Consider the following 26,040-nt stretch of genomic DNA (forward strand, 5'->3'; position numbering starts at 1 on the left):
GCCCGTCTCGGCCTCCCAAAGTGCTGGGATTACAGGCTTGAGCCACCTCGCCCAGCCCACATATTAAAATTTTAACCCAAGTAAGAGTCACATTGCACTTTCTTCTCAGCAGCTTGCTTTTTTCCATAAATAAACCACTGGGATGTCTTTACTTCTTGGGATATCTACTTCATTCCTTTAAGCAGTTGCAAAATAGTCCACTGCATGGCTGTACCAGGGGTCGTTTAGCTGTGCTCTCATAGACATTTGTTTCCAGTTTTTTTTTTTTTTTTTTTTTTTTTTTTTTTTTTTTTTTATTTTTTTGTGACAGAGTCTTGCTGTGTCACCCCAGGCTGGACTACAATGGCACAATCTTGGCTCACTGCAACCTCTGCCTCCTGGGTTCAAGTGATTCCCACTGCCTCAGCCTCCTGAGTAGCTGGAACTACAGGCACCCGCCACCACACCCGGCTAATTTTTGTATTTTTAGTAGAGACAGGGTTTCGCCATGTTGGCCAGGCTAGTCTTGAACTCCTGACCTCAAGTGATCCGCTTGCCTCAGCCTCTCAAAGTGCCCGGATTACAGGTGTGAACCACCACGCCCGTCCAGACATGTTAAATTTGAGACCACTGGCTACCCAAGTGGAGATCAGGAACCTGGAGTGCTGGTGATTTAGTACTGGGAGTCATGGGATATAAGTGGCGTTTAAAATTAGGAGCCTAGGCAAGATTACCCGGGGCCTGAGTGTAGTTAGGGGCCCAAGGTACTGTTCTGACCCAAGGCAAGAGTCTGGCAGAAGAGAAGGAAGGGATCAGGCAGGGTTTTGGACTCCTAGGCTTGATGGCCACCTGCTGCTGGGGCCTCCAAGGGGCCTGGAGGCGGTGCGGACGGAATATGCAGAGAGAATGAGAAGTGAGCGAGAAGAACGAGGGTGGTATATGGCTTTGAAGGAGTCGGCCACGGAGGCGGGAATGGATGGGGTGGAGGCTCATGAGACTTGAAGCTCTAGGAGGACATTGAAAAAGACCTGAGTGCTGGCCGGGCGCGGAGGCTCAGGCCTGTAATCCCAGCACTTTGGGAGGCCAAGGCGGGAGGACTGCTTGAGCTGAAGAGGTCCAGACCAGCCTGGGCAAAATAGTAAGAGCTTGTCTCTACAAAAAATTAACACATTAGCCGGGTGTGGTGGCGCGTGCCTGTAGCTACTGGGGAGGCTGAGGTGGGAGAACTGCTTGAGCCTGGGAGGTCGAAGCTGTAGTGAGCTGTGATTGCGCCACTGCACTCCAACCTGGGCGACAGAGCGAGATCCTGTCTCGAAAATAAAATAAGACCTGAGGCCGGGCGCGGTGGCTCAATTGCAGGTGCCTGTAATCCCAGCACTTTGGGAGTCCGAGACGGGTGGATCACGAGGTCAGGAGATCGAGACCATCCTGGCTAACACGGTGAAACCCCGTCTCTACTAAAAAAATACAAAAAAAACTAGCCGGGCGATGTGGCGGGCGCCTGTAGTCCCAGTTACTCGGGAGGCTGAGGCAGGAGAATGGCGTAAACCCGGGAGGCGGAGCTTGCAGTGGGCGGAGCTTGCAGTGAGCTGAGCCGGCCACCGCACTCCAGCCCGGGCTACAGAGCGAGACTCCGTCTCAAAAAAAAAAAAAAAAACCTGAGAACCCAGTATGGGAATGGCCCTGAGCCGTGGCTGAAGGGGTAGACGAGGCGGTCGAGAGACAGAGACCCTTCGAGAAGATGGGGCTTCGAGGCTGAGAGAGCTCTGCCCCAGCCAGGCACAACACACCTAACTAGGACCCCATACTGGGCAGGCGATCCTTCCCAGCATGCGCACCTGGCGCTAGCGAACCACAATTCCCAGCACGCCAAGCGCCTGTTTCCGGGGCGAGCCGCGGAACCCGGAAGTGGTCACGGAAATCGGCCGTGGCTCCATGGTCTGAGTGGTCAGCGGTTGCTTTTTCCTGCTCGGTAGTCGCCGCCCCCGCGCCGCCATGGGGAAGCGACAGCACCAGAAGGACAAGATGTAAGTTGAGCCGCAGTCGGGAGCGTCGCTCCGCTCTGCCTCAGTAAACCGCCTGTCCCGCCCTGCTCGCCGCTCGCCTTCGCTCTCAGCTGGTCCCCAAAGCCCAGCCCAAAGGTCACTTCCTCCCGGAAGCTGCCTCCCTCTCTCCAGTCAGGGTAATGACCCTCTGGCCGCCGCGCTCTCCCAGGGGGCCGCGGCTCCGAAGACGTCAGCTGCGGGCTCGAGCGCAGCCCGGTCTTCCTTTACTCTAGTTCTGCCCGGACCGTCCCCCGTCTGCTCGCGAGCTTTGCCCCTGTAGTCTTTCCCTCTTCCGTACTTCGCGTCTCGCTGTGTTCTGGTTCATGTCTATCAGCCTGCACACGTGCTGCAGAGCCTTCCTATTTAAAGCAAATCAGGCCGGGCGCGGTGGCTCACCTGTAATCCCAGCACTTTGGGAGGCTGAGTTGGGCGGATCACCTGCGGTCAGGAGTTCAAGACCAGCCTGGCCAACATGGTGAAACCCCGTCTCTACCCCAAACACAAAAATTAGCGGGGCGTGGTGGCAGGCGCCTGTAATCCCAGCTACTAGGGAGGCCGAAGCAGGAGAATCGCTTGAACCTGGGAGGCGGAGATTGCCGTGAGCCGAGATCGTGTCACTGCACTCCAGCCTGGGCGACAGAGCAAGACTCTGTCTCAAAAATAATAAAATAAAACAAAAAAATCCACCCATGCCCCGTGCCCCGCGTTCCCCTCCCGCTGCCGCCGTGATTTAAGAACAAGTTGGAGACCCGTGGCTTCATGCTGTTTTCTGAGTCTCTTGAAACCACTCAAGTCAGAATTTCGATCGCAGAACTGCCCCTTGTCAGGTTCCCAGCGACTTCTTGTTGCTAACTCTAGTATTCAATCCTCAGTCTTCGGTTTTTTTTTTTTTTTTTTTTTTTTGAGACGGAGTTTCGCTCTTGTTGCCCAGGCTGGGGAGTGCAGTGGTGCAATCTCGGCTCACCGCAACCCCCGCTTCCCAGGTTCAAGCGATTCTCCTGCTTCAGCCTCCCGGGTAGCTGGGATTACAGGCATGTGCCCCCAGGCCCGGCTAATTTTGTATTTTTAGTAGAGAAGGGGGTTGCTCCATGTTGGCCAGGCTGGTCTCGAACTCCCGACCTCAGGTGATCCGCCCGCCTCGGCCTCCCAAAGTACTGGGATTACAGGCGTGAGCCACCGCGCCAGGGCAGCCTCAGCCCTCATTTTGTTGGGCTTCTCAACGGTATGTCACACTGTTAACCACTCCCTCCTTCTGAAGCCCTCCTTTGGTATCTGGGATTTCCTGTGCTCTTTGTTTTCTATCGACTTCAGCGGCTTCTCTTTTCCCAGCCTCCTTTCTGGACCCGCCTCCCTTTTTTCAGATCTCATAGGTTTCTTTTCCATAAACATTCTCTGTGAGTGATATAATTTCCCAGTCATCTATAAGCTGCTTTCCCCAGTCTTGTGTAGTTAGTGGCTTACTTGATATCTCTACTGGAGGACTGATAAACATCTCAATTTTTTTTTTTTTTGAGATGGAGTCTTGCTGTGTTGCCCAGGCTGGAGTGCAATGGTGCCATCTTGGCTCTCTGCAACCTCTACTTCCCAGATTCAACTGATTTTCCCACCTCCGCCTCCCCAGTAGCTGGGATTACAGGCGCCTGCCACCATGCCCGACTAATTTTTGTATTTTTAGTAGAGAGAGGGTTTCACCATGTTGGCCAGGCTGGTATCGAACTTCTGACCTCGGGTGATCCACCCGCCTCTGCCTCCCAAAGTGCAGGGATTACAGGCGTGAGCCACCATGCCCTCAAATTTAATATGCCTTAAACAGAACTCTTGATTTTCAGCTCCTGAGCCTGCTCCTCCCTGTAAGCTAAAAATAAAATCCTAAATCCCCCTCCTGGCTGAGCAGACACCCTTGTGGCTAAGAGAACCTCAGGAAAACCTTAAAACTGAATTCCTGGCCATAATGATATGGAGGTCAGCTGTACTTTGTTATATCCCCCTCCCTTTTGTGGCCTAGACACAACAACTGACCAGCATTAACGTTGAAATAGAGATCATTAGGGGCCCGGCGCGGTGATTCACACCTGTAATCCCAGCACTTTGGGAGGCTGAGGTGGGTGGATCATGAGGTCAGGAGATCGAGACCATCCTGGCTAACACAGTGAAACCCCCGTCTCTACTAAAAATACAAAAAAAAAAAAAAAAAATTAGCTGGGCGTGGTGGCTAATGTTTAATAAAAATAAAGAAATAGAAATAAGATTGACGAAACAGACTCTTTGTGGCAATAAGATACCAAATTATAAATAGAACCTACAGTCATGCCAGACAACTTCCCTGGTTAAGTTACCCACCACTACGCCTAAAGAATAAACTATATCCTAACTGCCACAGGGTTTTTTTATTTCTCTAGCAGCTAAACAAGCACTGGCGTTCAGATAGGCAATTTTTCTTTTTTTTTTTTTTGAGACGGAGTCTTGTTCTGTTGCCCAGACTGGAGTGCAGTGGTGTGATCTTGGCTCACTGCAAGCTCTGCCTCCCGGGTTCGCGCCATTCTCCTGCCTCAGCCTCCTGAATAGCTGGGACTACAGGTGCCCACCACCACACCCAGCTAATTTTTTGTATTTTTAGTAGAGATGGGGTTTCACCGTGTTAGCCAGGATGCTCTCGATCTCCTGACCTCGTGATCTGCCCGCTTCGGCCTCCCAAAGTGCTGGGATTACAGGCGTGAACCACTGCTCCCGGCCTGTTTTTTTTTTTTTTTTTGGGACAGTCTCACTCTGTCGCCCAGGCTGGAGTACAGTGATGCCATCTCAGCTCACCTCTGCCTCCCAGGTTCAAGCAATTCTCCGCCTCAGCCTCCGGAGTAGCTGGGATTATAGGCACCCACCACCACGCCCAGCTAATTTTTGTAATTTTAGTAGAGAGGCGGTTTCACCTTGTTGGCCAGGCTTGTCCCAAACTCCTGACCTCTAGTGATTCACCCACCTCGGGCTCCCAAAGTGTTGGGATTACAGGCATTAACCACCATGCCCGTCCCATAGTAGGTGTTTAATAAACATATGGTGAATAAGCAAAGATTACTCACTTCCAAAGACTTTGTTCTCTGTATAAATGTGGTGGTCATAGCATTATCTTCCTCTCTTTTTCAGGTACATTACTTGTGCTGAATATACTCACTTTTATGGTGGCAAGAAGCCAGGTAAGGCTTGCAGTCTTTCTGTTCCCCGTTCAGGGAGTGGTATTAAGGAACAGTGTCTTTAGGATACAGTGAGCTGTAAAAACAGACAACAAGAACACGGAAACTGTGGTAGACAAATGGGCCGAGGACACAGTTCACGAAAGAGAAATATACTCAAGAAAGAAGAACATGCTTCTTATTAGTGGTGGTATTTTTTTTTTTTTTTTTTTTTTGAGACGGAGTCTCGCTCTGTCGCCCAGGCTGGAGTGCAGTGGCTGGATCTCAGCTCACTGCAAGCTCCGCCTCCCGGGTTCCCGCCATTCTCCTGCCTCAGCCTCCCAAGTAGCTGGGACTACAGGCGCCCGCCACCTCGCCCGGCTAGATTTTTGTATTTTTTAGTAGAGACGGGGTTTCACCGTGTTAGCCAGGATGGTCTCGATCTCCTGACCTCGTGATCCGCCCGTCTCGGCCTCCCAAAGTGCTGGGATTACAGGCTTGAGCCACCACGCCCGGCCCTAGTGGTGGTTTTTGTAAAATGTAGATTAAAATATTCCCCGATGCTGGGAGCTAAGTAAAAAATAAGTAAATAAAATACAAAATTACATGTACATTTAAATGTTTTTTCTCTATTAAATTTATAAGGAATAAAAAGAATGATAATATTTTCAGCTGTCAAAACTATCAAGACTACAATAACAAGAGCACTGTCATAATTTTAATGGGACTAAAAAAGTACGCACTTTTCCCTGTAAGTTCTTTTTCGATGTACCCCAAGTGTTTTGGTTATATCTATTAAAAGGTTTTTAATCCACAGCAATTGCTGTACTGAAACGCACAAACTTTTTCTTTTCTTTTTTCCTTTTTTTTTTGAGACAGAGTATCGCTATGTCACCCAGGCTGGAGTGCAGTGGCGCAATCTTGGCTCACTGCAAGCTCTGCCTCCCCGTTTCACGCCATTCTCCTGCCTCAGCCTCCCGAGTAGCTTGGACTACAGATGCCTGCCACCATGCCCGGCTGTTTTTTTGTATTTTTAGTAGTGGCGGGGTTTCACCGTGTTAGCCAGGATGGTCTCCTGACCTCGTGATCTCCTGACCTCGTGATCCGCCCATCTTGGCCTCCCAAAGTGCTGGGATTACAGGCATGAGCTACCGCGCCCAGCCGTGAACTTTTTCATAAGCTGTAACTGAATTGCTAGTAGAGCACATAGATGAAATACTTCACAGAGTAAGATTTCTGTTTTTTGTTTCATTTTAAACAGATCTCCCACAAACAAATTTTCGTCGTTTACCTTTTGACCACTGCAGGTAAGAGTTTTGCGAGTTTACCTTTCCCTTGGAATTGTTCTCTGATGCTGTCTGATAGTGAATCTGCCCCTTGTGGATGTGGGGTTATTCGTAAAAGTGTGCTTTGAAGATGTGGCCCCTCAGTTCACGTTGGGAGAAGATGTGAAGTCCTCGTCATGATGGTAGGAGCTTACCTTGGTGTTGGATCCTGCTCTGGTCCTTCACCAGGGGTGGCACAACCACTATTGTAGTTGGAGGAGAAGGTTAGTGAGAGAGGGAGGTGGCCAGGCTGCCCAGAGAGGGCTCCCTGGGACAGCATCTCAGGAGGTCACCGTGCCAGGCTCAGCCAGCCCACATCCTGACCAGGGTGCCTGGCAACTCACCAGTAATGACTCTGTCCTTTTTCAGTCTCTCTCTGCAGCCCTTTGTCTACCCAGTCTGCACTCCAGATGGCGTCATCTTTGACTTGCTGTGAGTTTTTCCTTGAATTTTGATCTAACAAATGTGAGATTCTCAACACCCATTAAGGAAGGGGACCCTTGGATAGGGCTCTTGGGGACACAGAAGTAACAGCTAGGGCCTTGGGGACATGGCAGCAGTGCTGCTGTGACCCGTAGGCAGGCAGCTCTAGTTGTCAGGTGCTACTGTCACTGCCTGGAATGGGGTAGACCACCCCACACCCCTCCATGTGGGGGTCCTAGTGTTCTAATTGGACACAGTGATCTGTTTTAGAATGGTAATGAACTGCATATTTTTTACTCTATGAAAGCAGAGCCGTAATTATGGCACGTACCTTTTGTGTGCAGTATTTGGAAGCATTATGCCCAGTTTTGCGTTCCAACGTATGCTTCTATAATTTTTTTCATGTTTCAGTCTCTCTCTCTCTTTTTTTTTTTTTTGAGATGGAGTCTCGCTCTGTCGCCCAGGCTGGAGTGCAGTGGCCGGATCTCAGCTCACTGCAAGCTCCGCCTCCCGGGTTTACGCCATTCTCCTGCCTCAGCCTCCCGAGTAGCTGGGACTACAGGCGCCCGCCACCTCGCCCGGCTAGTTTTTTGTATTTTTTAGTAGAGACGGGGTTTCACCGTGTTAGCCAGGATGGTCTCGATCTCCTGACCTCGTGATCCGCCCATCTCGGCCTCCCAAAGTGCTGGGATTACAGGCTTGAGCCACCGCGCCCAGCTTCTTTTTTTTTTTTTTGAGACGGAATCTGGCTCTGTCACCCAGGCTGGAGTGCAGTGGGCGGATCTCAGCTCACTGCAAGCTCCGCCTCCCAGGTTGACACCATTCTCCTGCCTCAGCCTCCGGAGTAGCTGGGACTACAGGCGCCCGCCACCTCGCCCGGCTAGTTTTTTGTATTTTTAGTAGAGACGGGGTTTCACCATGTTAGCCAGGATGGTCTCGATCTGCTGACCTCGTGATCCGCCCGTCTCGGCCTCCCAAAGTGCTGGGATTACAGGCTTGAGCCACCGCGCCCGGCCCTTTTTTTTTTTTTTTTAAGACGGAGTCTCACTGTGTCACCCAGGCCAGGCTGGAGTGCAATGGCACGGTCTTGGCTCACTGCAACCTCCGCCTCCTGGGTTCAAGCAATTCTCCTGCCTCAGCCTCCTGAGTAGCTGGGACTACAGGTGCGTGCCACCATGCCTGGATAATTTTTGTATTTTTATAGGGACGGGATTTCACCATGTTGGCCAGGATAGTCTTGATCTCTTGACCTTGTTATCCGCCCACGTTGGCCTCCCAAAGTGCTGGGATTACAGGTGTGAGCCACCACTCCTGGCCTAAGTTTTAAAATTTTTAGTAGAGGCGGTGGCTGACGCCTGTAATCCCAGCACTCTTGAATGCCTGTGCTGAAGCAACCCTTCCACCTCAGCCTCCTGAGTAGCTGAGATTTCAGGCACACACCACTGTGCCTGGCTTGAAAGTATAGTTTTTGATGCTAGCTTAGTATTTAATTGTACAGATGTATCAACATTTATGACGGAGTGGTGACTTATGTCTGTAGTCCCAGCACTTTGGGAGGCTGAGGCAGGAAGATCTCTTGAACCCAGGAGTTTGAGACCAGCTTGGGCAACATGGTGAGAACCTGTGTCTACAAAAAAGTACAAGAATTAGCCAGCCATGGTGGTGTGCACCTGTAGTCCCAGCTACTTGGAAGGCTGAGGTGGGAGAATCGCTTGAGTCCCAGGGGTTAGAGGCTGCAGTGAGCCATGATTGAAACACTGCGCTCCAGCCTGAGTGATGAGGCGAAACCTTGTCTCAAAGGAAAAAACCCCAAACCATTTACTTACTCATTTTCACCTGTAGTTTTTGTTGTTTATACATAACTGCAATAATATCTCTGAAATAATTTTGAAACGTGTGTATCCACAAATACCCCCAACTTCCTGAGACAAGGTGAGGAGCTCTTCCTGTCCTGAAGTGACGCAAGATGCCTTCACAGGCCTCTAACCTGGAAGCAGCCCTGCAAGACCACTGTGTTGTTGCCAGGTGGCACCTAAGCACCCTGCTGATGCTTTCTGTTCTCTCTTCCCTTCAGGAACATTGTTCCGTGGCTTAAGAAGTACGGGACCAACCCCAGCAATGGAGAGGTAGGTGGCTGTGCAGGAGTTTCAGTGATGCTGGTGAGCGCTGTCCTGTCACTCTGCTTTTGTTTTGGTGGTTTCATGAACACGGGAACATGGGAGAGAACCGTTCATGGGACCCAGTGAGGAGGGCCAGTCTTCCCCTCCTCTGCCCACACCCATTCCTTTCTGGAAATGCTTCCTGCCTGTGCATGTCTTTTCTCGGGCCATAGCTGTGATCCAGTATGACCTCATCTGAACTTGATTCTATCTGCAAAGACCTTATATAAACCCTTGATTATATCCAAGGCAGGCCACATTCACAGGTTCCCAGTGAGTGTCAGTTTTTGGGGGACATCATGCAGCCTGGTTCTGAGGGAGATCTCGTGTGTTTTACCAGTGACCGTGCCCTTCCTGTTGGACACTTGCATGTATTCCTCCACCTCTTTCCTGTGGCCTGGGACAAGAGCTCAAACTGCAAGCGAGAAGGAGGGTCAAGACTCAAGCGGGCTCCCTGTGCTGGAGCCGTTGGAAGGGAGCTCCCTGGACAATATGACCCTTCCTACCGGGCCAGCAAGAGAAGCTGTCAGCCCATCTGTGTTGTCTCAGCTCTTCCGGCCCTTGTGATGTTCTGCGGGCTGCAGGGTTCTGGGGACTCTTTCTAAATGGAGTTGGCGCTCCTCCAAGGCTTCCCTGCTCTCAAATACAAGGGGAACTTGGCCAGGGGGCTATTTTTGAGTGTTCTTGGACCAGCTGCTAAAGCCTGTGGCTTTTCTCTTTCAGATGCTTGGGTAGGGGGCTTGTGGTCTTGCCTCCTTAGGGAGGGCACTCTTCTTCCTTCGTCTGTGTCACTTAAAGACTGTGTATCTGTGATGTCTGCTGCTGGGAGCCACGTTGGATCCCAGGGTCTTCCCCCAAGGTCTGTGCCCCAGTCTGGGAAGTCATCCTCTGTTGCTCTTCTCAGCAGGGGTCCCTGCTGCCTACCTGTGCCCTGTGTGGCCTACCTGTGCCCTGTGTGGCCTACCTGTGCCCTGTGAGGCTACTCAGGGAGCAGCCTCGTGGTGAGGTAGGGGTAGGTGGGGTTTTCCTGTCCGTGGCTGCCCTCATGGCCTCTGCTGTCCCAGTGGATGCTGTCATTTGGTTGCAGCTGGGGTACGTTTTGCTACTTCGGGTGTTTTGCTTCATAGGTACTCTTTGGGGTTCCCAAACTTGTCGATTGTGCTGGCCCCTGCACCCACAAAGTCTGATCTGGCAGTTAGCCACGCTGTTAGGGCTTACATCAGGGAGGTGCCGCCATTTTTTTGTTGCAAGCATCATGTTGGGGTGAGTCTGCAGGAGCGCCACACACATCTTTATCCTGTGCTTGCGCCTCTCCCTTGGCCTGCTCTGGAAGGGACCTTGCTGTGGGCTTGCTTGGCCAGACCTATGGGTGTCAGCAGAGCCTTGCTAGCCAAACCTCCGAAGAGAGTTCCTGGGCCAAGAGCTGGCTGGCCCATGTGACTTTTGGGGCCTCAGGAGGAGCCTGTTGTGTCGGGGAGTCTCTCTGCTCAGGTCCTGTGTCTGAATAGGGACCCTGCTGGCCCACCGGTGGTCTCCTCTACACCTGTAGTGATGTAGGGAGGTGGGGATAGTTGAATGACAAAGGAAGGAACAAAGGTGGTTGGAGGAGCAGATGTGGTCAGTTGGGCTGGCCAGCAGCAGGCAGGGCCCACGGAGGGCGGGGAGGGCAGCACAAGGACCTGCTGCTAGCATAGAGCCCAGCCCCAGGAGGCTCCCCCTACATCTCCCCTGCGCCTGGGTAAGCATAGCTGGTCCCAGCCCACGCCAGGTGGCAGCAGCTGCTAGGTTGTGACCCTCAGTGAGGTGCTCCCCAGCGGCACATAGCTCTGCCTCCCTTCCAGGGCCTCCCCACAGCCCTGCCCCGAGCAGTTCCCGCCTCTGGTTGTCCAGACTTTGTTTGATGGGAAAGTTTCCTGTGGAAGAGCTGCACCGCACAAACTGAGAACATCACCCGCCACCTGGGATAGGGGCAATAAGAAGAAAGAAAAAACATCCAGAAACAGAAAAACAGAGAGTCCCACCTTCCCAGCACAACCATTCTTAGCATTAGGGTGTATTTCTTACTTTCTCCCCACTTTCAGTGTTTTGTTTTTCTTAAATATTCATATGACACAGCACTTTGGGAGGCTGAGGCAGGCAGATCATGAGGTCAGGAGACTAGCCTGGTGTGGTGGCGGGTGCCCGTAAGTCCTAGCTTACTCGGGAGGCTGAGGCAGGAGAATCACTTGAACCAGGGAGTCAGAGGTTGCGGTGAGCTGAGATCGTGCCACTGTACTCCAGCCTGGTGACAGAGACTCCGTCTCAAAAAAAAAAAAATTCATATAATAGAATAATAAGGTGGAACCGTGTGTCCCCCCCCGACTCTAGCTGAAGAAATATGTTCACTTTTTAATTTTAGAAGTAATCGGTGCTCACCTTAAAGATGTCCAAACCCTGCAGAAGTATAACATACACTACCCTGTGGCCTGGTCCTCTGCTCGGGACCACCTGTCACTGCTCTTCTCAGAGTATGGTGGGGATGCCACATAAACACAACTGCCCGACACCATCCTACGGCCCCTGTGAGGTCCTTGCAGGGTCTTGGAGCCTTCCCTTTTTTTTTGAGACAGAGTCTGGCTCTGTCGCCCAGGCTAGAGTGCAGTGCCGCGATCTCAGCTTACTGCAGGCTCCGCCTCCTAGGTTCACGCCATCCTCCTGCCTCAGCCTCCCGAGTAGCTGGGACTACAGGCGCCCGCCACCTCAACTGGCTAATTTTTTTTTTTTTGTATTTTAGTAGAGATGGGGTTTCACTGTGTTAGCCAGGATGGTCTCAATCTCCTGACCTCGTGATGATCCACCTGCCTGTGCCTCCCAAAGTGCTGGAATTACAGGCGTGAGCCATCACGCCCAGCCGAGGCCTTCCCTTTTGTCCAGAGCTGCATAGGATTGGCTAGTCAGAGAGTTTTCCAGCCATCTTTGTCTGACCCCAGCATCTCTGTGCATCAGTTACTTATTCATTGTCATTAATTATTAACTGTGCTTCTTCCAGAAGCTGGACGGGAGGTCCCTGATCAAGCTGAACTTTGCCAAGAACAGTGAGGGTGAGTGAAATTATCACAGCCACCTCTGGGCTTGGCCTCCTGACCCAAGGTCCCAGCTCTCACCAGGTTTCATACGGAATCAGTCATTGCTTTGTGACCAAGCTGGACACCTGCTTTTATTTATTTATTTGTTTGTTTGTTTAGAGACAGAGTCTCGCTCTGTCGCCCGGGCTGGAGTGCAGTGGCGCCATCTCAGCTCACTGCAAGCTCCGCCTCCCAGTTCACGCCATTCTTCTGCCTCAGCCTCCCAAGTAGCTGGGACTATAGGCACCCGCCACCACACCCAGCTAATTTTTTGTATTTTTAGTAGAGATGGGGTTTCACTGTGTTAGCCAGGATGGTCTTGATCGCCTGACCTCATGATCCACCCGCCTTGGCCTCCCAAAGTGCTGGGATTACAGGCATGAGCAACCGCACCCGGCCTGAACACCTGCTTTTAATTCTGCCAAAAGTGTCACAGGGCCAGGCACGGTGGCTCACGCCTGTAATCCCAGCGGTTTGGGAGGCGGAGGTGGGTGGATCACGAGGTCAAGAGATCAAGACCATCCTGGCCAACATGGCGAAACCCCATCTCTATTAAAAATACGAAAATTAGCCGGTTGTGGCAGGTGCCTGTAGTCCCAGTTACTCAGGAGGCTGAGGCAGGAGAATCACTTGAACCCAGGTGGCAGAGGTTGCAGTGAGCCGAGATGGCACCACTGCACTCTAGCCTGGCAACAGAGTGAGACTGTCTCAAAAAAAAAAAAAGGTGTCACAGGATTTCTTCTCAAAGGTCTGGGTAAGTTTTAAGCTTGGGGAGGGTGGGGGCAGAACCTCAGGTGTTGGGAACTTCCCACAGAGGCGATCGGGCCATTGTGAGCTGCTAGTGACCTTCGTGGGCATGGTTGGATCTGCAGGGCATGGGCCCCCTCTGGCTGAGGCTGTGGTCCGTTTGTTGTTGGAGGCAGAAATTGCTCATGCTGAGAACCAGGGCGGCGGCTGGGTGGGGGATGGGGGTGATCTGGAGGGATTTGTCCAGTAGCTTTTGGGCTGGGCTTTTCTTTACGGCTCATAGAGCCCAGCCCAGTGCTGCGGCTCCTGCTTCATGCTTGTTACACACCCTCCACTGTTCTTGTGGCCAGAGGCCTGAATGAGTTCTGCTGCCCACCCCTGCCCAGGCGGTGATCTTGTGCTAGGTTCTAGCCCAGATCTTTTGCCCATGGAGAGGCCATGGTTTAGGGGTTGTCCATGCTCACTGGGTGTGTGCATTCCAGGGAGATGCTGTAGCATGTGAGGCCAAGGCCCTTCTGCCCTGTTTGTCTGAGCCCAGAGCCCAGTCCGCAGTCGGTGCCGCATTCGCAGGTGAATGTATGGGTGAACCTCAGCACGTCATTGACATCGGTGGAGGACAGGGCGCTCCACCCTGGTGGCTGAGGGCAGGCTGCTGCTTCTGTGATCAGCAGTGTGTGTCTCTCATTCAGCAAGTGTTTATTGAGTGCCTGCCATGTGCAGACAGCACAACAGACTGCGTCTCTCCGGAATGAGAGGAGTGTGCATTCTGGTGGGGGAGAATACCAGAGAGCAGCTCAGCAGGGTGTGCCAGAGGCTGCTTCTGTGTGGAGAGCACAGCAAGAGGAGGGGAGAGGGCCGCCCTGACCCGCTGCAGGGAGGGAGAGCCATGTGGGGATCGGGGGAGTGCAGGGCCAGGCCGACGGCACAGCCAGTGCAAAGACCCTGAGGTGGGCACATACTTGAAGGTGTCTGTGCCCAGCCAGGAGTCCAGTGTGGCTGGAACAGCATGTACTAGCAGTAGAAGCAGGGGATGTGGTGACAGAGGTCAGGGGTGGGGACAGGGTGCAAAGCAGTCCTGTGGGGCCTGGGAGCCACGGGAGGACTTGGGCTTCGCTCCAAGATGGGAGCCACTGAGGAAGGGATGACGTCTGGCCTTTTTTTTTTTTTTTTAAACTTTGATCTGGCAGTCAGCTTCTTTTGTTTTGTTTCCTTTCTTTTTTTGAAACGGGGTCTCACTCTGTCACCTAGGCTGGAATGTAGTGGCACAGTCTCAGGCTCACTGCAACCTCTGCCTCCTGGGCTTAAGAGATCCTCCCACCTCAGCCTCCCAAGTAGCTGGGACTACAGGCGCCACCACGACATGCAGCTAATTTTTGTGTTTTTTTGTAGAGATGGGGTTTCACCATGTTGGCCAGGCTGGTCTCAAACTCCTGGGCTCAAGTGATCCACCTGCCTCAGCTTCCCCAAAGTGCTGGGATTACAGGCCAGCCTGCTTTGTTTCTTTGTTTTGTTTTTTTTCTTTTTGAGACAGAGTCTTGCTCTGTCGCCCAGGCTGGAGTGCAGTGGTGAGATCTCAGCTCACCTCAACCTCTGCCTCCCAGGTTCAAGGAATTTCCCTACCTCAGCCTCCCAAGTAGCTGGGACTACAGGCACATGCCACCACACCCAGCTACTTTTTTGTATTTTAGTAGAGACGGGGTTTCACCATGTTGGCCAAGATGGTCTTGATCTCCTGACCTTGTGATCTGCCCGCCTTGGCCTCTCAAAGTGCTGGGATTACAGGTGTGAGCCGCTGCGCCTGGCCTCTTTGTTAATTGGAATTCCCTGTGTGTGAAAGTGGAGAGAGTAGGTGTGATGTGCTTCCCCTGTGCCCATCACCAACTCCAGCCCCTGCGCCTCCCACCTGTGAAGTTCTCTCTTTGCTCCCACCACTACACCCTTGCATGATCCTGAAGCCCCAATTTAAAAAAATAGTTTTCACATCAGAAGGATTTTTTTTGTTTGTTTGTTTTTGAGACATGGTCTTGCCCTGTTGCCCAGGCTGAAGTGTAGTGGCATGATCACCGCGCACTGTTGCTTCGACCTCCCGGGACCAAGTGCTCCTTCTACCTCTGTCTCCTAAGTAGATGGGACCACAGGCATATACCACTATGCCCACCCAATTTTTTTTTTTTTTTTTTTGAGATGGAGTTTCGCTCTTGTTGCCCAGGTTGGAGTACAGTGGTGTGATCTTGGCTCACTGCAACCTCTGCTTCCTGGGTTCAAGCGATTCTCCTGGCCGAGCCTCCCGAGTAGCTGGGATTACAGGCATGCGCCACCATGCCTGGCTAATTTTGTATTTTTAGTAGAGTTGGGGTTTCTCCATGTTGGTCAGGGTGGTTTCAAACTCCCGACCTCAGATGATCCACCCGCCTCTGCCTTGAAAGTGCTGGGATTGCAGGCGTGAGCCACTGTGCCCAGCCCCAGCTAATTTTTTAATTTTTATTTTGTAAAGATGAGGTCTCCGTATGTCACCCAGGCTAGTCTTGAAGTCCTGGACTCAAGTGATCCTCCCTCCTCAGCATTCCCCCACCAAAAAAAACAACTGGGCACCATGGCTCATGCCTGCAATCTCAGCATTGTGGGAGGCCAAGGTGGGAGGATTGCTTGAGCCCAGGAGTTTGAGACCAGCCTGGGCAACATAATGAAACCTTGTCTCTACAGAATGAAACCTAAAAATTAGCCAGTGTGGTTGAGCGTACCTGCAGTCCCCTCTACTTGGGAGGCTGAGGTGGGAGGATTATTGGAGCTTGGGAGGTTGAGACTGTAGTGAGCTGTGATTGCACCACTGCACTCCAGCCTGGGTGATAGAGCTAGACGCTGTCTCACAAAAAGGAAAAAAGAAAAGACAGGGTCTCGGCCTGTCGCCTGGGCTGGTCTGAAACTCCTGACCTCAAGCAATTCTCCCACCTCAGCCTCCCAAAGCACTGGGACTAGAGGTGTGAGCCACCTCTAACTTGAGACTCTGACTAATTTGAGGCCCTAACTTGGCCTCAAATCAGGATTTCATTTAAGAAAAAGTCCCCACAAATACATGTGATTGATGTCTCTGAGCCCCCCACCGCACTTTTTTCCCCCAGAAGTGGGCACTTCTTTGACAGGGCCCCTGGCCACTGGGTGGGGACTTACAGGCAGAGAGACAGTAACCAAGGCCAGGTACAATGGCTTATGCCTGTAATGCCAGCACTTTTTGAGAGGTTGAGGTCAGGAGTTCGAGACCAGGCTGGCCAACATGGTGAAACCCTGTCTCTACTAAAAATACAAAAATTAACTGTACATGGTGACGCATGTGTGCCTGTAGTCCCAGCTACTCGGGAGGCTGAGGCAAGAGAATCGCTTGAACCCAGGAGGCAGAGGTTGTAGTGAGCCACGACTGAGCCACCGCACTCCAGCCTGGGTGACAGAGCAAGACTCCATCTCAAAACAGAGCAAAACAAGGCTGGGCGCAGTGGCTCACGCCTGTAATCCCAGCACTTTGGGAAGCCGAGGTGGGTGGATCATGAGGTCAGGAGATCGAGACCAACACGGTGAAACCCCGTCTCTACTAAAATACAGAAAAGTTTGCTGGGTGTGGTGGCTAATCACACCACTCCGTCTTAAAAAAAAAAAAAAACAAAAACAAAAGAAACAGAGCAAAACAAAAAAAAGATAGTAAGCAGGCAAGGGGATGGGCGGTTCTGAAGGAAGAGCTGACCAGGGGGCTGGCGGGGGATGTTGGTGAGAGGTAGAGCTGTCAGGGCTGGAGTGTAGGTTGTTTCCTTCTGAGGGCCAACTTCAGTAGGAGGAGGAGGCTAGCATGGTGGTCACCCAGGGGTGGGCTGGAGGATCTGAGGAAGATGCAGGGGTTGGGTCTTGCAGGATGAATAGGAGTTTCCTAATGGTACGGAGGGGTTTGAGGGGGTGAGCAGCTGTCCCCACGGTTCCCTGCTCTGGCAGCTGATAGGGGGTTCCACCGTCTCCCATTGCTGACTTTGGCTGAGTTCTGCCCTGGCCCCCCGCGGTCCTCATTGGGATGTTCACAGCCCGCAGAGGTGACTGGCCTTCCTGTGTGTGCCTTCTCTCTAGGGAAGTACCACTGCCCAGTGCTATTTACCGTGTTCACCAACAACACCCACATCGTGGCTGTGAGGACGACCGGCAACGTCTACGCCTATGAGGTGTGTCCTTGCTCCGGGGCCTGGAGACAGCGGTGGGGAGATCTCTGCTGTGTGTTCCCAGGATACACTGGCTGGGCTGTGTGCTATGGGCATGGCCTGTCCTTGTGGGGTTTAGTCACAACCACAGGCATGGTCATCTGCCAAAGCTCTGGCAGTGCAGCCTCCCCATTTTCAGGCAGGTCAAAAAAAGGGTTGTGGGAGGTGCATCCTTCGGAATCCAGGCAGTCCTGGCTGCCCAGCAGGGCCCCTTAAACCCCAGGGGGTCCTCCTGCGTCTTCAGCAAAGCTCAGGTGCTGGGAAGGCACCTGTGTTCTGAGGACAGGCCTTTAGGGCTGCGAGGGGAGTGCTGGCCCTGGCTCTGGATGGAGCCACTTGTCCCTGGGAGGGAGCTGTCTCCTGGAGGAGTTCTGGCTGGGAGTGGGTGTAGGGAGAGAGGAGGCAGCCATGTTCACACATGGGTCCTCCTCTCAGGGGCGAGGCGGGGCAGGCCCCACATGGCAGGAAAGCTGACCTTTGTGCCGTTTTCAATCCTGCACCTGGACGTTTGTGGGGTGTAGGTGGCCAGCGCTGCTCCAGGGGCCTTGGGGGCCACTTCTTGCCAGAAGCCTGCACAAACTGGCATGGTCAGTCCTCGTTAGTGGAGCAAGGACTCTGCTAGAACGTACCCCAGGAGTGCAGGCATCTCGTGTGCACAGCCCCTGCCCACGGGGGCCTGGCGCTGCGTCTGTGCACAGGAGGAGCTCGGTGAAGCCTGTAGTGAGTGGAGTGCAGTGGCCGGATCTCAGCTCACTGCAAGCTCCGCCTCCTGAGTTCCCGCCATTCTCCTGCCTCAGCCTCCGGAGTAGCTGGGACTACAGGCGCCCACCACCTCGCCCGGCTAGATTTTTGTATTTTTTTAGTAGAGACGGGGTTTCACCGTGTTAGCCAGGATGGTCTCGATCTCCTGACCTCGTGATCCGCCCGTCTCGGCCTCCCAAAGTGCTGGGATTACAGGCTTGAGCCACCGCGCCCGGCCTGGCTGAGCCTTTTTGCTGATCAGTGTGCAGACAGGAGCTTCCTGCAGGAAGGTTGCTGCGAGGCTGAACTGGCTCATCATCTGAGACTCAGCCAGCTCCGCCTTTGTGGGAGCCTCTGCTTTCAGCCAGTGGGGTGTACACTGCTGTCTGTCTCATTCCTCACACCTTTCAAATCGTGCTACGGTCGGGGCCAGCTCCAGGCCTCCCTGCTTGCGGTCCCCTGTGCCAAGGCTTGGGGCAGGCATCGTAAAACCACTTCCTCCTGGCTATAGGCAGTGGAACAGCTAAATATCAAGGCCAAGAACTTCCGGGACCTGCTGACCGATGAGCCCTTCTCCCGGCAGGACATTATCACCCTCCAGGTGAGTGTCCCCTGCCCGCCTGCCCCAGCTGCCTTCAGCCCCTGCAGCCAGCCCAGGCCTCTACAGGGCCGCCGCCTCAGTCTAGCTCTTACATCTCCTCCCCGATCCCCCACCCCCGTGTCAGGGTCCCTCATATCTGTCCTCAAAGCCACCTGAGGCATCTGAATGGCCACTCTGCAGGCCTGGCTCTGCTTCAGCGCCTCGACGGCAGGAGCTGTTGTGAGCTCTGGGCCTCGGGATCTGGCACAGGGCTCCCTGCAGGTGTCAGAGAACTCCAAGTGAATTAATGAAAAACACTGACTTAGAAAAGCAGGTGCTGGCTGGAGCATGGCCTGCTGAGTCAATCACCTCTGTGGCTTGTCCCATTCTAACTAACCAGAGGTTGGCCCATGGCTGTCCATGTTCCTATCTGATAGCTCCCTAACAGCGACGAATGCTCGTTAATCATGTGCCTGGAGGAAGGTCGCAGCTTGGCCAGCAGCTAGCGAGGCCGTGTCCCCGTCCCTGCCCCTGCTTGCTGCCCTGCCTGGGGCAGACCACCTCCTCTGCCATGCCCTGCTTGACTCCCCCCACCTCAGTGTAGCCCTGGCCTCTTCCCCACCTCTGACAGCTGGCCGACCTTTGCTGCATGTGGCTGCCATTTGGCCGCAGGCTGGGTTCACTCTGCCGGGCATTCTCTTTTTGCTGCAGGACCCCACCAATTTGGACAAGTTCAATGTCTCTAACTTCTATCATGTGAAGAATAACATGAAAATAATAGACCCAGGTATGTACAACTAGGGGCTGGGGCTAGGTGAGGGGGCATTTGGGTGAAATTGGGACAGTGCTCCCTGGGTAAAATCCCCCCTTTCCTGGAGGTCAGGGGGTCCCAGCCTAGACAGGCCCTGCATTTTCTGAACCAGTGTTCAGAGAATCCGAGCCAGCTGCAGCCTCAGAAACAACGGGTGGGATGAACTTGCTGCCCTGCCAGGACACCTGCTCAGGTTCCCCTGCTCCCTGCAGACTGGCCGGTGCTGTCAGTGGGCAGGTGGTGGGGTGATGCAGTCCTCCTGTTTTCCTGGCCCCTGGTGGCTGTCCTACAGCCTTGGAGGAGCCAGCAGGACACATGCTCAGAGGTCACTCGGCCTCGTGCTGCAGAGCAGTGGCCTGGGCACTTTGTGAGCGTTGTATAAACTGGGTTTTAGGGAGGCTGAGCACATGACTAGGGGAGATTTGAGTCAGGAGAGCCTGAGGCCAGGGTTGGGGCTGGGCCGTGTCTGTGCTCTCTGCACGGGGATGCCCGTCCCTCTCCACAGAGTGGACTGCTGTCCACTCTGACGTCCCACAGTCAGACAGAGTGGACTGCTGTCCAAGGACCAGTAGGCAACAGGTGCCCTCCTGAGTTGGCAAGAATGGGGGATTTCACATCTGAAAAGACCCCCACACATTTCTATTATTTTAAGTAAAAATAACCTTTAAAATTACGGAAGCAAAGCAGCTGGGCGCAGTGGCTTACACCTGTAATCCCAGCACTTTGGGAGGCTAAGGCAGGCGGATCGCTTGAGCTCAAGAGTTCAAGACCAGCCTGGGCAACATGGGGGCACCCTGTCTCCACAAAAAAATAGAAAAATTAGCTGGGTGTGATTGGCACACACCTGTAGCCCCAGCTAGTCAGGGGGTTTAGGCAGGAGAATCGATTGAGCCCAGGAGGTGGGGGCTCCAGTGAGCTGAGATCTTGCAACTGCTTTCCAGCCGGGGTGACAGAGCTAGACCCTGTCTCAAAAAAAAAAAAAAAAAAAGCAAAGTGTATACGGTAAAAAGATTAGAATATGCAGGAAACTACAACCTGAAGTCCATCCTGAGACGCTTGTGAATTGCCTGGGGAGACCTTCAGGCCTGTAGCTGGGCACTGTGGCATTCTGTGGCTGGCAGTGGCACGGGGCCCGTGCCATGGCTGGACAGCCCTGGCCTATTCTAGATCTCCTTCCCCAGCACGTGTGTGTGGGGAGGATACTGGGGGCTCGGCTGCTCAGGGCCATGCTACTGGTTTGTAGATGAAGAGAAGGCCAAACAGGACCCGTCTTATTATCTGAAAAATACAAATGCCGAGACCCGAGAGACCCTGCAGGAGCTCTACAAGGAGTTCAAAGGGGATGAGATTCTGGCAGCCACCATGAAGGCCCCAGAGAAGAAGAAAGTGGACAAGCTGAACGCTGTGAGTGGCGGAGGGCACTCGGCCGAGCCCCGTCTCCCTGCCCATCTCATGGCCTCTTGGAGTGGTCCTGGGAAAGGGGTTCATGGGGGCCTGGGGGTACATGGCAGGGAGGCAGCCAGGATCCCCCAGAGCTGTGGTGCCCCTGATGGCTCTGAGCACACAGCCCTGGGGCTGCCCTGAGGTAGACAGAATCTGAGAAGGTGGAAGGGGAGGGGCTGATGTCCATACTGGTCGTTGAAGAACCAAGGGCTGTGTGGGGGCACACAGGGGAGGAGACCCCTCCACAGAAGGTCTGCCTTGTGCTGTGGTCCCAGCCTGAGCTCAGTGGCCAGGGCAGGCACGTGGAGTGGGCACGTGTGGTTCTGTGGTGGCTGGGAGGGCAGGGCCCGATGTGCACTGGGGCCCAAAGCCATGCCAGGGGGAGTTGGGGCGTTTCAGAGTCTGCTGCGGTGCTGAGGTGGATGGCGTGCCTGGGACCGCACAGAGCTGCCTGTCTGGGGCTGCTGTGTTTGCTTCTTCCTCCTGTTCAGGCAGAGTGTGGGGATCTGGAGCTAGGGGGAGTGCAGAGACATGGGCAGGTATCGCTGAAGTTCTCCTTAAAGAAGTATTCAAATTCTGGAAAATTTTAAAAAGCAAGTTTGTTGTCCATGGTCACCCCTCTGACATGCTGACACTCTGCCCTTAGCACTTTGGTATACTTTTTTTTTTTTTTTTGAGACAAGATCTTGCTGTGTTGTCTAAGCTGGTCTTGAATTCCTGGCTTCAAGTGAGATCCTCCTGCCGTGGCCTCCGAAAGTGCTGGATTAACAGGTGTGAGCCACTGTGCCTGGCTTGTATTTTCTTCAGATGGGAGAAACCCCTTTTCTTCCTCTATGATAAAAAATAACATTTATTGGGGTTTTCCCCTGACCCCTGATTAAATATGTAATGTGTTTAGTGTAGAAAATTTGAAACTTTAAAAAAAAGAAATGAGACCAGGTGTGGTAGCTCACACCTGTAATCCCAGCATTTTGGGAGGCTGAGGCAGGAGGATTGCTTGAGGCCAGGAGTTCAAGACTAGGTTGGACAACATAGTGAGACCTTATCTCTACAAAAGTGGTGGCAGGCGCCTGTCGTCCCAGCTGCTCAGGAGACTGAGGTCGGGGGATCACTTGAGCCCAGGAGTTAGAGGCTGCAGTGCACCAGGATCGCACCACTGCACTCCAGCCTGGGTACAGAGCAAGACCTTGTCTGATAAAAAAAATTAAAATAAAAATAAATGAGAAGTCAGCCATATACTCCTAATCCTGAGGTGGCCAGTCCTATGTGGTATTTTATCTCCAGGGTTTCAGCTGATGCCGTAAGAGTCGGGACCCAGTTGAGGCCAGGGGGCCCTGGCTCGGCCTTGCCTTGGCTTCTTCCTCCTGCTGGTCGGGAGGCCCTCCTGGAGGAGAGGCACCAAGCAGGGCCTGGGGGGCAGGGGTGGTATGTGGTTGGCTTCTAGGCAAGTGACACATCCCCGCCCACCTGCCTCCCATGGCACTGCTGAGGTGCCATCCTGGTTTCCTTGGCAGGCCCACTATTCCACAGGGAAGGTCAGCGCTTCCTTCACTTCCACTGCGATGGTCCCAGAGACGACACATGAAGCAGGTAGCCACCTTTGCCTCTGTAGTCACCTGCCATGTGACCTGAAAGTGGCAGGGGGTGGGTGTGCTCCCCGACTCCCACTTTCTTGGCCTGTCAGGGGCTCCCACTGTCACCTGAGCCCCTAGTCCTCCCCCTCTTAGCTGCTGAACCCCTGCCAGCCCCATGAGGCTGGTGCGTGGCCTGAGCAGACCCTCGGCCTCCAGCTCCCCTGCTCTCCCCAGAGCTGGATCCTAGTCCCTGCCTGTGTGTCTGAGGCCGATGCTGCCTGGCACAGTGGGGCTGCCCCAGGGTAAGGGCAGGGGCCGAGCTGGGACCTATGCTTATAGCTGCCATCGATGAGGATGTGCTCCGCTACCAGTTTGTGAAGAAGAAGGGCTACGTGCGACTGCACACCAACAAGGGAGACCTCAACCTGGAGCTGCACTGCGACCTGGTGGGTGTGAAGGCCGGCCCCTCCCCATGTCCCAAGGTCATTTCTGGGGTCATTTGACAGCCATGTCTTAAATATAGGGCTGCCACTGGTATGTGCTTGTAGGACATTCAGCCTGTCACTAGGCGGGACCCGCAGCAGTGCCCTGTGTCCTTCCTAGGGGGCCGTGTTGGCAGCATGGCCTGCGCACAGGTGCCAGTGTTTCAGAGAAGGGGCCAGGCCGCACCTGCTGCTCTGCCCACACTTCTCCCGTGAGCTCTGCTCTGGGCCATGCGGCTGCACGGGGCCTGTTGGTTGCTGTTGTGGGTCCATCCTTGCCCAGTGTGGCCGGGCAGCTGACTCGGCTACATGTTAAAGACCAGCCTGGCCAACATGGGGAAACCCCGTCTCTACTAAAACTACAAAAATTAGCCAGGTGTGGTGGTGCACGCCTATAGTCCTGGCTACTTGGGAGGCTGAGGCCGGAGAATGTCTTGAACCTAGGAGGTGGAGGTTGCAGTGAGCAGAGATCGTGCCACAGCACTCCAGCCTGGGCGACAGCAAGACTGCATCTCAAAAAAAAAGGCCTCCTGTGGCTGTGGTGAGCTGCCTTTGGCAGCTCTCTGCCTCATACAAGCTATGTTGCAGACACCAAAAACCTGCGAAAACTTCATCAGGCTTTGCAAGAAGCATTATTACGACGGCACCATCTTCCACAGATCCATCCGGAACTTCGTGGTGAGTGACGGGAGTCACTGGCTGCACAGATGAGCTTGGTGGGACATCAGGGACTGGGTGGGCTTGTCCCTGCCCCGTTCCAGGGCCCTGGCCCATGCCATGGTGGCCAGGATGAGTCTGGTCAGTGAACTTCTGTTGGGGAACCCATAGGCTGACCCTTGAGGCCCCAGCCCATCCAGCACTGGGTTCACACGGGGAGGTGGCTGGGAGGGCCCCTTATCATCACCAAGAGCCCAGCCCCCGTCTGGAGCCATGTAGCAGGAGGGGTCTCCTTCAGTCAGGCAGGCAGTGGGCCTCGGGTCTCAGAGTGTGACTTGCTCACTGGCTTTTGTTTTCACAGATCCAAGGGGGCGACCCCACAGGCACAGGCATGGGTAGGTACTGGTACTGGGCCCCTCTCTGGGCACCTTGGCTGCTCTGTGGGTCATGAGGGTAGCTGGGCAGGGGCTGTGCAGAGCTCAGACGTGGAATCTATTAGACCAGGGTGGAACGACTGGCAGCCATCAGTGCTGTGCCCGCTCAGGCCTGGCCCTCAGTTTTCTCATTTCCAGGTGGCTCTGAGGCCTGTATGGTAGAGGAGACAGGAGTGTGTGGTCTCTTCCCTGGGCCCCTGGGGTCCACCTCAGACCACGGCCAGCCCTCCCTCCTGCAGCCTCTCCAAGCCCCTCAGCCTGACAGCTGCTTGGGTCCAGGCCCCCCCACTCCGTATTCCCATAGCTTGAGTGATAATGATGGCGGTCTTGACTCTTTAATTCCTGTCCTGGGGCAGGCCCCAGGCAGGGCTGGGGTGAGTGGGCAGTAGCCTGCCTGTGTGGAGGCGTGGGGGCTCCAAAGGACCCAGGAGTTGGTGACGTGGGGCCGGGGGCCACCCTATCAAGTGCCCCTGCCCCAGGCTGGGCTCAGCAAGGCCCTGATGCCCCTTGGGACTCTGAGGTTTCTGGTTCTGCCTCGGCTGGGGCCCAAGCTTTCCTGCTTCTGTGGGCCTTTCTCTTCTAGGCGGGGAGTCGTACTGGGGGAAGCCCTTCAAAGATGAGTTCCGGCCCAACCTCTCTCACACGGGCCGCGGCATCCTCAGCATGGCCAACTCAGGGCCCAACAGCAACAAATCTCAATTGTGAGTCAGCCGGGCTGGCTGGGGTGGCCTGGGAGGTGAGCCAGCACTCCCTGCAGGTTCTCCTCTTGGCCCTCCCTGAAGGGTGTGCTGGTTCTGAATCAAACCCAGACAGTGTACGGCACACCTAGGCCAAGCATGTGTACCTGTGTTCAAAAGGGGGGCCCCCAGAGTGAGTCAGCAGGAAGAGCTGCCTGTGCCCGGTTTGTCCTCGAGAGACCAGAAGTCATGAATTACTGGAGGTCCAGAAGGGCCTCTTGATAGGACCAGGCGTTCGTGTGGGTGCCTGTGGCCAGGCAGTGCTGGGGAGGTCAGCGTGCTGGAGCAGCATGTGGGAGGGATTGTGCAGGGCATTGACTGGACAGGGAGAGGCGCCTGGAGAGACACAGGAGGTCTGGGGAATGTGTGGCCCTGGTGCATGTGGGGAGCAGTGTGCAGGCTGGTGGCAAGCAGCAGGGGATGGGGGGCCAGCAGATGCCTGTACTGTGGAAGAACAGAGGTGCCCTTTCCATCCACCTGCCACCCCAGACAGTGGCCTGACTTTACGTTTTAGTCTTTCAATCATTTTCTTCACATGGGTCCTGTGACTTTCTGGATAAAGCAACTTCTTAAGGACTTTTTATAATTTGTGATACTTTTGTAAATGGACCTTTTCCAACTTTGGGGATCATTGCTCATGGAGAGAAAAACTACTGTTCATTTTATATCTAGCCACTTTATCACGTTCTCTTATAATTAAAAAAGGGTTTAAGAGTTTTTTGGGTTTTCTAGATAGTCACGCTTATCATCAAAAGCTGGCCTCCTCTCTGCCACCCTGGTGTGCTCATCAGTCCTGTCACCGTCATGTCACTGTGGGCCTGATGAGGAGAAGGAAGTGGGCGTCTTGCTGTGCTCCACAGGAATCGATGTTTTGCCTTCTCAGAACATTTGTTGTTGGGCTGTTTTTTAGGAGGGTGGCTGAGTTTCTAGAGGTTTCTTTCTTAGCATCTGTTACGATGATTCTGTGCTTTTCTGGTCCTCCTGGGATTTGTGGATGTGGCCACTACAAGGCCAGAGTGCACGGGTGTCTCCATGGCATTCAGGGGTGAACCCTGGCCTCTTGTGGCTTTGCTGTGGCCTTCCCCGGCTCACTGTCTTGTCACACGTGGTCTCAGTTGTGTGGACTGGCTCCAGCAGGTTTTGCTGTGACATGTGTGGCCCCTGCATGTTGTGAGCAGAGCTGGCTGTGGCTTTGTAGCCTGGAATGGTTAAAATCACAGGGGTGGCCGGGCGTGGTGGCTCACACCTGTAATCCCAGCACTTGGGGAGGCTGAGGTAGGTGGATTGCCTGAGCCCAGGAATTTGAGACAAGCCTGGGCAACATGGCAAAACCCCATCTCTACAAAAAAAAATTTTTTTTTTTTTTGAGACGGAGTCTGTCGCCCGGGCTGGAGTGCAGTGGC

General features: G+C 53.8%; 1 protein-coding gene across 8 annotated transcripts in view; it reads left to right on the forward strand.

The window, feature by feature from the left end:
* The first annotated feature begins 1,858 nt into the window (after window positions 1-1,858).
* The window catches only part of PPIL2 (peptidylprolyl isomerase like 2), a 31,963-nt gene continuing 7,781 nt past the window's right edge, over window positions 1,859-26,040 (forward strand). For all 8 annotated transcript variants that reach the window (XM_023197977.2, XM_023197978.3, XM_023197973.3 and 5 more), the window contains exons 1-15: window positions 1,859-2,006; window positions 5,163-5,212; window positions 6,450-6,495; window positions 6,883-6,945; window positions 9,011-9,062; window positions 12,124-12,175; window positions 17,051-17,142; window positions 18,431-18,520; window positions 19,211-19,286; window positions 20,554-20,714; window positions 22,268-22,343; window positions 22,667-22,773; window positions 23,398-23,487; window positions 23,828-23,861; window positions 24,484-24,601. In XM_023197977.2, the coding sequence (XP_023053745.1) occupies window positions 1,975-2,006; window positions 5,163-5,212; window positions 6,450-6,495; window positions 6,883-6,945; window positions 9,011-9,062; window positions 12,124-12,175; window positions 17,051-17,142; window positions 18,431-18,520; window positions 19,211-19,286; window positions 20,554-20,714; window positions 22,268-22,343; window positions 22,667-22,773; window positions 23,398-23,487; window positions 23,828-23,861; window positions 24,484-24,601 (1,139 nt within the window). In that variant the 5' untranslated portion in view covers window positions 1,859-1,974. The remainder of the gene's footprint in view (window positions 2,007-5,162; window positions 5,213-6,449; window positions 6,496-6,882; window positions 6,946-9,010; window positions 9,063-12,123; window positions 12,176-17,050; window positions 17,143-18,430; window positions 18,521-19,210; window positions 19,287-20,553; window positions 20,715-22,267; window positions 22,344-22,666; window positions 22,774-23,397; window positions 23,488-23,827; window positions 23,862-24,483; window positions 24,602-26,040) is intronic.

Source organism: Piliocolobus tephrosceles, chromosome 19 (genome assembly GCF_002776525.5).
Source record: "Piliocolobus tephrosceles isolate RC106 chromosome 19, ASM277652v3, whole genome shotgun sequence".
NCBI lineage: Eukaryota > Metazoa > Chordata > Mammalia > Primates > Cercopithecidae > Piliocolobus > Piliocolobus tephrosceles.